This window comes from Suncus etruscus, chromosome 12 (assembly GCF_024139225.1).
Source record: "Suncus etruscus isolate mSunEtr1 chromosome 12, mSunEtr1.pri.cur, whole genome shotgun sequence".
NCBI classification, from domain to species: domain Eukaryota; kingdom Metazoa; phylum Chordata; class Mammalia; order Eulipotyphla; family Soricidae; genus Suncus; species Suncus etruscus.
In genome coordinates this window covers 8,560,289-8,572,640 of record NC_064859.1, presented here as the reverse complement: position 1 = coordinate 8,572,640, position 12,352 = coordinate 8,560,289, and the positions used below count along the sequence as shown (strand labels likewise).

Sequence of the window (12,352 nt, the reverse complement as noted above, 5' to 3'; positions counted from 1 at the left end):
TTTTCTTCTTTCCTTATGTAAGCCTTTGCTTTGAGTGTCCCCCTAATTCCTGCTTTTGCTGTGTTCCATTGATTTTGGCGATTTGTTTCTTCATTCTCATTCATCTTAAGGAATATCTTTATTTCTTTCTTAATTTTCTCTTCGATCCAGCTGTTGTTGAGCAGCATGTTGTTTAGTCTCGAGGTATTACATTTTCTCCACATCTTCTTACAACCAATCTTCATATCTGTGGCATTGTGGTATGATAGAATGCTTGGTATAATTCTTATATTTGTGACTTTATGTTAGTTAGACTTGTGTCCTAAAACCTTCGAAGAGAAGGTTCTATGTGCACTTGAGAAAAATGTGTATTCAGCTTTTTGAGGATGAAAATATAGATCCATTAGTCCTACTTCTTCTATATTCTCATTTAGGGCTCTTACGTCTTTGCCGGTATTCTGCCTAGTGGATCTGTCTAGTGGTGATAATGGTGTGCTGAAATCTCCCACTACTATCACATTTTCATCCATGTTTCTCTGTTTGTGATCAAAAGCCTTACATATTTTTCTGGCTCTACATTTGGTGCATAAATGTTGATCAGTTAGTACTTTTTAATTTATTGTTCCCCTGATCAATAAGTACTGTCCTTCTAGATCTGATATAAGTATGACTGTCCCAGCATTTTTTTGTTTTTCCGGAGGCTTGTATAATTGTTTTCCATTCTTTTGTTCTGAGCCTGTGTATATCCTGAACTTTTAAGTGTCTTTCTTGCAGACAGCAGATGGCTGGGTTTTGTTTCCTGATCCAATCAGCTATTTTGTTCCTTTTAATGGGAAATTTAGTCCATTGACATTTAAGGAAACTTGACAGAGGGCTGTTGTGCTATTATATTGTGTATGATTGTTGTTGTTACAATTGGGTAGTTAGTTTATGTAATTGATCTTTGTGTAGTTTCTTTGGAGTCAGTTTGGTTAGCATGAATATTGCAAGTTACTTTTTGTCTAAGAATGTTATTAACCCTCCCATCCATGTAAATGAGAGTTTTGCTGGGTAGTGGATGTCTAGGTTGAGTTTCTTTCATCAAAAGTTTAAATATGTCATCCCATTTTTTCTTTCCTGGATTTTTTCAAATGGAAGGTTTTGTTTGATTCTTATATACTTGAGGTTTTTCTTCTCCCTTACTGATTTAAAGAGCCCATATCCCTCCTTTTTTTTTTTTTTTTTTTTTTGCCATTTGGATTATTATATGTCTTGGTGTTGTTCTGTTAGGGTCTATTTTGTTTGGCACTTTTTGCCTCTTGGATTTGTAGAGCAGCCTCTTTCCAGTGAGCGGGAAAATTCTCTTTTATTATTTCTCTTATTGTTCTTCCCATTTCCCTTTTTTCTCCCCTTCTGGTATTCCTATAATTTGGAGATTCTTTCTTTTTTTTTGGGGGGGGGCCACACCCGGCGTTGCTCAGGGGTTACTCCTGGCTGTCTGCTCAGAAATAGCTTCTGGCAGGCAAGGGGGGGGGGCGGGGGGAACACCATATGGGACACCGGGATTCGAACCAACCACCTTTGGTCCTGGATCGGCTGCTTGCAAGGCAAACGCCGCTGTGCTATCTCTCCGTGCCCCGGAGATTATTTCTTTTGTCTTTGTTCACTAAGTACCTTACATTTCTTCTCCTTTTATTTCTACTTTTTAGGGGCACACACAGTGGAACTCAGGGGCTACTCCTTGCTCAACACTCAGGAGTCACTCACATATAGGATATTAGGGATCAAACCTGGGTCGTCTGCATGCATTGCAAACACCTTACTCGCTGTGCTATCGTTCAGGTCCTTAAAACTTATTCTTAAGTGTATTTAAATAACCTTTGATAATTTGATGGGGGGTCATATCTAATGGTGCTAAGATGCTAGGGAACTGGATCAGCCACATGCAAAGCAGCTAAGCTTCTTATGATTTTCTTCATAAAAATAGAAGTTTTGGTTAAATTAAGATATTTGGGAAGGTATACGTATTATTTTATTACCATATAATTAAATCTTTTCATTATGTTGTTAATTTATTGTTCTGTTCTAAATGCTATTAACATTATTGTAAAGTATGATTTTTGAATAGATTTTTTCCTATTAAAGAACTCTCATTTTTTATTACATTTAGTTTTTTAATTCATATAAGGCTATTAACTACATATGATTTAGTGCTGAAGAGATGGTATGGATAAGGCACTTACTTGAGTGGCACATAGCTGACCAAGATTTTATTCCTGCACCGTATGTTGTCCTGAGTCCCTTAAGGAGTAAGCTCTGAGCAGAGCTGGTTTTGACCCAAAAAAACCAAACAAACAAAACATAATTAATCTGGGTGTGGGAGGGTTGGGAGGTCACACCACTGCTGTGTGGCCAACTCCCAGCTGTGTACTGGTTTGAGTGGTTCTTTTTTGGCAGCACTAGGGATGCTGGGGGCCAAGTCCAGGTCTCCAGCCTTCAGAGCATGTGTTGTGTTCCAGTCCACATTTTTGCTCTCCTTGGAAAAAAACTTAGAAGGAGATGTATAGTTCTATATTTACAAATAAAACACAGAACCAGATCATTCTATAGTGCTTATTATGTCTTTTCTACTATCACAACTAGGCAATTCCTTTTATCATTTTTATGATTATTTTAATGTTTTCCTTCATGTATTTTATTTTTAGGTGTGGTGTGTGTGTGAGAGAGGGGAGGAGAGAGAGAGGGGGGAGGGAGAGAGAGAGAGGGAGGAGAGAGAGAGGGAGGGAGGGAGACAGGGAGAAAGAGAGAGCGCTAGAGCTTGGGCCACACCCAGAGGTACTCAGAGCTTACACTGTGGAACCCAGCAGGCATATAATTGACCATGAGGTAGACAGAAGCATGGAACTCTCTCTTGCCAGAGTTTCTGTGATGAGGAATGAGAACCAGAGGGAGTTGACCAAGTCTAACTATGGAGGCCAGCATCCAGGCTTTGGTTCTATAGGTTTATACTGAGAGTGTGCCTCAAGTGTGGGTGACAGTGAGTAGGAGAGGGGCTTAGGTTTGGAAGGGTTATCATTTTTTTAAATCATAAATAGACTTTTACTGATCAAAATTTTTAACATAAATGATCTTATTTAAAGGCCACGTATCACATAGTTGACATAATTGATAATAATAAATTTGTTTCCAGGTAAGTGGGAGCAAAATTATTTTAAAAAAAGAATAGAAATAAAAAAAGAATACAGCAACAAGAAAAATTTATGAGAATTATTGTATCTCACAATTAGGTCATTAAGTCATTGTCAGGTTTTGTAAGCTCTTGTTGCTAGATCAACAAAATGTTGATTATTTTGTTACTTGTTTTGTTTCTGCACATTAGGTGGATTCAATTACATATTGGCATTTAAATTGGTGTGTTCATATGGGGATGGCAGTATTAAAAATAACTGAGGTTATTTCATGGCTGTGAATTTTGTGGTAGCATGTTTTCTACCAGGGCTTCTGGAAGTTCAAGAAGGGGTGGGGGTTAGAGAGAGTGCCTACACTCACTCCCAAATAGTCTTGGTGACGTCAGCCAAAATACCAGCATACCTAGAGATTTGGTCAGATTGGTGTCTCTATAAAGAGCTGTAGATGAGTGGTGAATCAGGGCCATTGGCAAAGTGGCATTTGTGGGGCTGAGTGCAGCTGGTGTGGTTCAGCAGAGCCAGGACCTGGGCTCCTCTCCTCCAGAGATTCCCAGCTTTCACCTGCGTTATTGCTGTTTCCATAATTTTTAACAGCTTGGTTTACATCTGTTTTGAGAATAGATTTAGTCTATAGAACTGATTGAATGCAGATATGGTGACTGCATTCATTGGATATGATTTTAGCTCTGAAGGTAGTGAAAATAGCACAGGTGGTCAGGTTGGGTCACAGAGGTGAGGTGAGTTGCCCTCTGAGAGAGAGAGAGTTTGAAAAAGACCAGAAAGGGGCATAAATGCTAGGTGAGCACATTGTCTGGATCCTGGAAAAAAATAAAAAGCATCCACAAGTACCAACGATGTTTCTCTTTTTCATGCTGTCCAGCTACTCTCCACCAATGCTGACACAATTTATCTGGTCTGTGTATGAAGCAAAAGATGTTTGGGGACCACCTGATGAACAGGTGTCTTTGGATTAGACCCAAGAAGTCCCCACGGAGCTCCTGGAAATAAGTCAGATGTGTTCAACTCTCTCAGAACCAACTGGCATGGCTGATATGGAGGAGCCAGCACCTTCTTCTGAGCCAGGGAACCCAGATAGGGAAGGTCAGGTCTCAGAGGAGAAATGGCTTCTCCATCAGAGGCTGGCAGTCCGCGAACTCATCGACACCGAAGTTTACTACCTGCACATGCTCCAGCTCTGTGCCTCGGACATCAGGGGATGCCTACAGCAGGTATCTGACTGGGGCCACCATAGCCTGGTCTTCACTTCTGGGCCTTCCCTCTGTTCATGAATGGATTTGGAGTATTGGAACACCTGGTTGCATGTGTCCTCTGACTGACCTGAGAAGCCCTTTATGGTTGTTCATTTCTTAATAGCATCTTCAATGCTTTATGCATTTATTCATCTGCTGCACTGGGGAGAGGAATAATCCCCTTTGAGATTTGCATGCAGGGAGGGGTAAAATGCCCTTTATCAAGTGCAGCAGCATAAGTCTTAAACTAATTTGTGTTCTAATAATCTCATTTCAAGGAAGGTGGCAGGGAGAAGTTATCACTCTGATAGGTTTCTTAGTTGTTCATGTTTTTATACCTCCCTCCCACCCCTGACTACCATGAATTCAAAAATAATTGGACTCTATCTATAAAATATCAGGTACCCCTAGCTTGTGTGTACTTTAAGGTGACTGGTGAGGTCAGTATATTCCAGTGCCTGACAGACTTTCAATTCGCAATTCTTGAGTGAAGTACAAGGGAAATAAAGTAGATAATATAGAAGTTGAACCCCTACTTTTTCAATTTAATCCTTCAAAGATTATATCTAAAAAATAGTTGTAGAATGGGGCCGGAGTGGTAGCACAATTGGTAAGGTGTCTGCCTTGCACACGCTAGCCTAGAACGAACCACAGTTTGATCCCTTGGCATCCCATATGGTTCCCTAAGCCAAGAGCAATTTCTGAGCACAGAGCCAGGAGTAATCCCTGAGCATCACCACGTGTGGCCCAAAAAAAACCAAACCAAAGCAAAACAAAAAGCTGCAGGTATTATGTAGATATTCTTTTTTATTTATTTATTTGGTTTTGGGGCCATATTTGGCTGTGCTCTGCACTCTGGCTCTGAACTCAGGAATTACTTCAGGTGGATTCCATATAGGATATATGGACATATAGTATGTCAGGGATCCAACCTGGGTTGGCCACATCCAAGGAAAAGTTCTTTCCACTGTGCTATTGCGCTGGTCCTGATATATATTTTTTAAACAAAACCAGGAGCATACATCATTGCTTAAGTGATTTTTCCCACTTGATTCTGTATCCAGGTGGGCAGCATATATATCTTGTCTACATGTGCTGGTACCCAAAAATTGCTGTCTTGAATCATTTTTTTTTGGGGGGTCACACCCGGCAGTGCTCAGGGGTTATTCCTGGCTCCAGGCTCAGAAATTGCTCCTGGCAGGCACGGGGGACCATATGGGGCGCTGGGATTCGAACCGATGACCTCCTGCATGAAAGGCAAACGCCTTACCTCCATGCTATCTCTCTGGCCCCCGTCTTGAATCATTTTTAACAGCTTCATTAGCATGGTCTGGAGCTCAGAATACATATGAAGGTAATTATAGTTGGTGGCATATATGTCAAAGCTGGATGAAAGTCCAACTTCCTGCCCTTATATGACAAGATGGGAAAACTGAGAAGAAAATGATTGCTAACAACATGGTTAGTTCAGCTTTCTTCTGTGTCCAGTAACCTTTCTCCTCTCTTGTAAACTAATAAAGATTGATAACATTTAAAAATTTTTGCAAGCATACCTTTGGGGCAGCCTTCCCTAGAGGAATGTTTGGGGTATATTCAGTCCCAATGGACCACTACCCAAGCCAGTAAATAAAGCCACTCGATAATCTCCTGGTGACCTGATGAGTTCTCTGTCGTCCCCCCCCACCCCAGCTGCCTCAGCATGATCTGGATGTCCTATTCTCCAACATAGATGACATCATAAAGGTGAATAGTAGACTTCTTAATCACCTGCAGCAGAAAACTGCCAGTGAAGAGGAACAAGTGCATTTAATTGGTAAGCCAATGGCTAGTCAGTCTTCGGTCTGAAATTGTTGTGGTTGGGGCTGGGATGTGGCTCAGTGACAACACCCTTGCTTTGCATTCTGGAAGCACTGAGTTCAATCCCTGGGACTAAAAAAAAATAGGTTTTTAGCCTTGTCTCTCAGCCTCTGGACTCTGATGAACTGAGTCTATAGTGCTCAAGGCATTGCATAGCTAGGGCAGTATTGCCTGAGTGTGTTTAGGGAACCATAGCATGTGATAGCAGTTTGGAAGCTAAGATAACATCTATAGCTTTCAAATAAAGAGATGGAAATTCAAAGCCATTGGTCTCATGGACCAAGAGTTGAGTGATCTGGGCAAGTCTATTCTGGCCTTTTCCTCTCTTTGCTTCAATTGGAGGCTCCCAGCTTTTACAGCTTTTGTCCCTATAAAGGGACATTTGAACTGAAATGTTTTAAGAAGGAGACAGTGTAAATGTCTATATAAAGGCTCAGAGGCAGCAATGTTTGAAAGGCAAATAAAAAAAGAGGCAGGTGTACCTCTAGAACTAGGGACTGTGATGTTACAGTATGTAAGAAATAATCACATAACTGTGCATATGAACATGCACATATATTCACATGTTCATATACACAGACATGGTCATTAATCCATATATGATCTTCATCCAGTTTCTGGCTGACAGTAGTTCACACTCTTTTTTTTGGTTTTTGGGTCACACATGGTAATGCTCAGGGGTTACTCCTGGCTTGCACTCAGAAATTGCTCCTGGCTCAGGGGACCATATGGGACACTGGAAATCGAACCCAGGTCCATCCTGGGTCAGCCACGTGTAAGGCAAATGCCCTACCACTATGCTATTGATTTGGCCCCAGTCCACAGTATTTTCTTTGGTGGGGGAGGAGTGTCACACCTGGCAGCGCTCAGGGGTTACTCCTGGCTCAGAAACTGCTCCTGGCAGGCACTGGGAACCATATGGGATGCCGGGATTTGAACCACAGTCCATCCTGGGTTGGCTGTCTGTGTGCAAGAAAAATGCCCTACCACTGTGCTATCTCTCGCCCCACCCCCACCCCCAGTCCACACTCTTGAAGCTGCCTGAATGTTGACTCTTCTCTGACCCACTGGTGGTTCAGTACTGAGTAGTTTAATTCCCAGCTAAACATTATTTCTCTGTTTCTGTTTGTAATTCACTTTACACATTCAGTTTGAAAAGGTAGTTGACGCCATTCATAGTCTCTTGATTTTATGGATTTATGTCTTAGGACTCAGCAGGTTGCCAATCTTGGAGAATATCTCATCTACTAAGACCCTCTCTTTCATTTCTTCCTTCAAAGCCAGCATATTCTTGTTGAGTTTATCAAGAGGTGGCTGAATAGTGTTGAAGTCTCCAGCTGCTATTCTGTTGCTATTAATGTTTTTCTTCAAGTCTATTAGCGATTGTTTTGAGTACTTTGTTGGCCCCTCATTGGCTGCATATATGTTTAGGGTGTGATTTCTAACTGATGTACATATACTTTGATTAAGAAAGGATCCTTTCTGTCCATCATGATCTTTTTGAACCTGAAATCTATGTCATCTGATGAAAGTATGGTCACTCAAGCCTTTCTGAGAGAATTGTTTGCTTTCAACCTTGGACTTTGAGCCTGTGTTTGCATTGACTATTCAAATACATTTCTTGCAGGCAGCATAATGCTGGATTCAATTTTCTGATTTCTTCGGTCTCTTAATTGTTTCATTTAGTCCACTGGCATTGAGATAGAATATTGTCATAGAATTTTTTGCTACATTTTTGTATAAGTTTAATGTGTTTGTGGGAGTTGTCTTGCTTGAATTACCCCTTCAATTCTTCTTTTAAAATTGGTTCAAGTTTATAAAATTCCAAGTTGTTTATCCGTAAAGCTGTATATTGTTTCTTCAAACTTGAGAGTCTGGCTGGGTAAAGTGTTCTTGGTGAAACTTCATTTCTTTGAGTGTTTTTCACTGCCATTAAGCCTGAAGGGTTCCTTGTGATAAACCTGCTGTTAATTTTAAGGATACTCCTTTATAAATAATTTCCTTTTTTAATCTTTCTGATTTCAGTATTCTATGCCAATGATTTTCATCATTTTGACTAGGATTGCTATTGAATGCTTTTATTTGATCTGTTTTAGCTGGTACTCTTTGAGCATCCAGGATATGGGCACATGCTCTCTTCAGCTCTGGGCACTTCTCAGCAGTGATGTGTTTGACTGTTGCTTCTTCACAGGGATTTCTTCCTCACTCTCTGAGACTCCAGTGACTTTTTAAAGATTTCTTTTATTTATTAATTTATTTTTTTGTTTTTGAGCCAGCAGTGCTTAGTTACTTCCGACTCAGTTCTCTGTGGTGGGATGCCAGGGATCAAACCTGAAGAGAATGGACCCCCAGATAAGTGAACGTGTCAGAGTTGGGAGCTGACAGTAGGGTAGTGCAAGAAAACTTGGGCCCTTGCCCCATGCTTTGCCTTGTGTAGCTCTGCTATCAGGCAGGTCCTGACGTATATAAATTGGTTTGTAGTAAATCAGTGATCTCAAAAGTAAATAGATTTCTGGGATCAATGAGTAGCAAGTCAATCAAACCTGGAGGGTATCACAGGAAATCTGGTTGGACAAAAGCTCTTAGAGCCCCTGAAGTGGTGGGTTGTTTCTGGGTCTCTGGAGACACAGGGACTCTCCCTGCAGATCTTATACTTAATCTGGATTCTGTTGGCACTGAGTTAAACAGCCTTGAATTCCGAGATCCTGCTGGAGCCTGAGACTGCTGCTGGTTTGTATGAGAAAGCCTCGACCCACACTCACACTGCAGTTGGTACAGGAGTACTTTGCCGGGATAAAAGGATCAAAGGACTGGGCTGTGGAAGTATGATGAGAAGTCTTTGTCATGTTTGGTTTGGAGGCCACATCCAATGGTGCTCAGAGGCTATTCCTGGCTCTTTGTTCAGGGACATCATGTGTTGCTGGAGATTGAGCTGGAATTCCCTACAAAATTGAACTAGGGTTCCCTTAACCCTTATACTCTTTCTGGACCAGTTTTTGTTTTAGGTATTTAAATAGGGGCCACATCTGGCAAGTGCTTGGAGGCCCAGAGCCACTCTTATTGCCACTCAGCCCCGAGATATGGGCCTGATGTAGTATTGAACCTACCAGTGGCTTGAGCAGTTTCCCAGAACCTTACCCAAAGGTGCAGCCTGTGGTGGGGAGGACATGCAGTATTGAAGATTGAACTCGGACCTTAAACATGGTTGGCATATGCTTTACCACTTGAAACATATTCCTAGCTCCCGCATCAGCTTTTTTCTTTTTTTGGGGGGGGGGCACACCCGGCGATGCTCTGGGGTTACTCCTGGCTGTCTGCTCAGAAATAGCTCCTGGCAGGCACGGGGGACCATATGGGACACCGGGATTCGAACCAACCACCTTTGGTCCTGGATCGGCTGCTTGCAAGGCAAACGCCGCTGTGCTATCTCTCCGGGCCCCCCCCCCCCCCGCATCAGCTTTGAGTAGGGAGGTGGTAGTAGCTTTTTTATCTTTTTCTTTCTTTTTCTTGGGGTGGGGGAGCTCAGTGCTCAGGGGTTACTCCTGGCTCTATGCTCAGAAATTGCTCCTGGCAGGCTCGGGGGACCATATGGGATGCTGGGATTCGAACCATCATCCTTCTGCATGCAATGCAAGTGCCCTACCTCTATACTATCTCTAAGGTCCCCTTTTTTTATGTTTTTCAAGTATCTTTTTGACTGTTGTGAATAATGGAAATGAGGGGTGGCGAGAGTGGAAGTAGTGAGAACATCAGGGGCTTTAACTATCATCCAGGTGAGAGCTGGAGGTGAGGCCCTGATTCAGAAATGGGTAGGAAACCAGGTTGGAAGGGAAGGGGAAAGCCTCAGCCTTGTCTTTCATGGTCCTCTACTGCCTTGGGCCCAACAGAATACCATTCGGGCTTTTGGGGGGGGGCACCTACTCTAGCAGCCCAGGGGGTGATGGTGAGGGATATGGTTGCAGAAAGGGAACGGGGGTGGGGGGAAACAGATTTGGTGATGGGTATTCCCCTGATTCAATGTTAATGTATACCTAAAATACTACTGTGAAAGATATGTAAGCCACTATGATCAAAATAAAAATTAAAAAAATAATAAAAGAATACCATTCAGGTTTTTGAGTTATCTAGAGGAGAGAGGTTAATGAGTGATAGGCAGAGAAGAGGAAGAAGGCTGAGGGCACCCAGGAGAGTGGTGACCAGGCCCCTCTTGGCTTGGATAACAATGATTTACCCTTTTTATACACAGTTAACTATGATAATGAGATTCAGACTAACAGCTCTGCTGGGCCCAGAGCCATGTGTAAGGGAGGTCTTGGGCCCAGTCCCTGGCACTGTCACATTTTTTATTGCAATTGCCACTGCCAAAGCCATTGTGTGTGCAGTCTCAGGTGTGTCATCTCAGTGTGCATCGAGACCAATTCAATTACCACAATGTCCAGTTGCCACAGTTCCAATAGCAACAACAAAGAGAAAATATATAACATGTGTAAAGGATTTATTTTTTGTACACAGGTTGCTGATTTACACACAAATTACAAAAATAGTGTTCAGGAATTGCATAACCTGAAATGCACATAGAGCAAGGCATGGGGGTGTCCATGCCCACTCTAGGGGCTGCTTCTCCCCAGCTCTCCATGTGCCAAAAAAAATGAACACTTTGATAAAAAAGAAATACAAATGGAGGGGCCGGAGAGATAGCATGGAGGTAAGGTGTTTGCCTTTCATGCAGAAGTTCATTGGTTCGAATCCCAGCATCCCATATGGTCCCCCGTGTCTGCCAGGAGTGATTTCTGAGTGTGGAGCCAGGAGTAACCCCTGAGCGCTGCTGGGTGTGACCCAAAAACCAAAAATAAAAATAAATAAAAATAAAGAAATATAAATGGCCAAAAGGCACATGAAGAAATGCTTCACATCACTAGTCATCAGGGAGATGCAAATCAAAACAACCGTGAGGTACCACCTCACACCACGGAGATTGGCACACATCACAAAGAATGAGAAAAAGCAGTGCTGGCGGGGATGTGGAGAGAAAGGAACTCTTATTCACTGCTGGTGGGAATACTGTCTAGTCCAACCTTTATGGAAAGCCATATGGAGATTCCTCCAAAAGCTGGAAACTGAGCTCCCATATGATCCAGTATATCCTAGGGATATACCCTAGGAACACAAAAATACAACACAAAAATTCTTTCACACACCCATATTCATTGCAGCACCATTTACAATAGTCAGACTCTGGAAACAACCAAGATGCCCATCAACAGATGAATGGCTAAATAAACTATGGTACATATACACAATGGAATATTATGTACCATCAGGAGAGATGAAGTCATGAAATTTTCCTATACATGGATGTACATGGAATCTATTATGCTGAGTGAAATAAGTCAGAAGGAGAGAGACAGGCACAAAATAGTCTCACTCATTTATGGGTTTTAAGAAAAATAAAAGACATTTTTGCAATAATTCTCAGAGACAAAAGAGAGGAGGGCTGGAAGTTCCAGCTCACTACATGAGCTCACCACAAAGAGTGATGAGTGCAGTTAGAGAAATAACTACATTGAGAACTATCCTAACAATGAGAATGAATGAGGGAAGAGGGAGATTTGGGACATAGGTGATGGAAATGTTGCACTAGTGAAGGGAAGGTGTTTTTTAGATTACTGAAACCCAACTACAGTCCTATTTGTAATCATGGTGTTAAAATAAAGATATTAATAAAAATAAAAAATTTTAAAATGAAGAAAAACTTTAACTGCCTAAATTTAACATCCATCAATAATGGAATTCTTTTTTTGGTTTTTGGGTCACACCCGGCAGTGCTCAGGGGTTACTCCTGGCTGTCTGCTCAGAAATAGCTCCTGGCAGGCACGGGGGACCATATGGGACATCGGGATTCGAACCAACCACCTTTGGTCCTGGATCGGCTGCTTGCAAGGCAAATGCCACTGTGCTATCTCTCCGGGCCCCAATAATGGAATTCTTAGTACATTTTTTGTTGTTGTTGAACTCAGGACCCCAGGCATGTGAAGAATGTGTTTGACCACTGAGCTACATTGTCCTTTTCAAGCCCCCAACCTTCCCATGCCCAGTATC

The 12,352-nt window shown here is 42.1% G+C and overlaps 1 protein-coding gene across 1 annotated transcript in view; it reads left to right on the top strand.

Moving 5' to 3' along the window:
• ARHGEF37 (Rho guanine nucleotide exchange factor 37) overlaps positions 1 to 12,352 on the top strand; it is a 56,010-nt gene that overhangs the window by 14,753 nt on the left and 28,905 nt on the right. Inside the window, exons 2-3 of the mRNA XM_049785174.1 lie at positions 4,027 to 4,375; positions 6,086 to 6,209. Coding sequence (XP_049641131.1) covers positions 4,160 to 4,375; positions 6,086 to 6,209 — 340 coding nt within the window. The 5' untranslated portion in view covers positions 4,027 to 4,159. The remainder of the gene's footprint in view (positions 1 to 4,026; positions 4,376 to 6,085; positions 6,210 to 12,352) is intronic.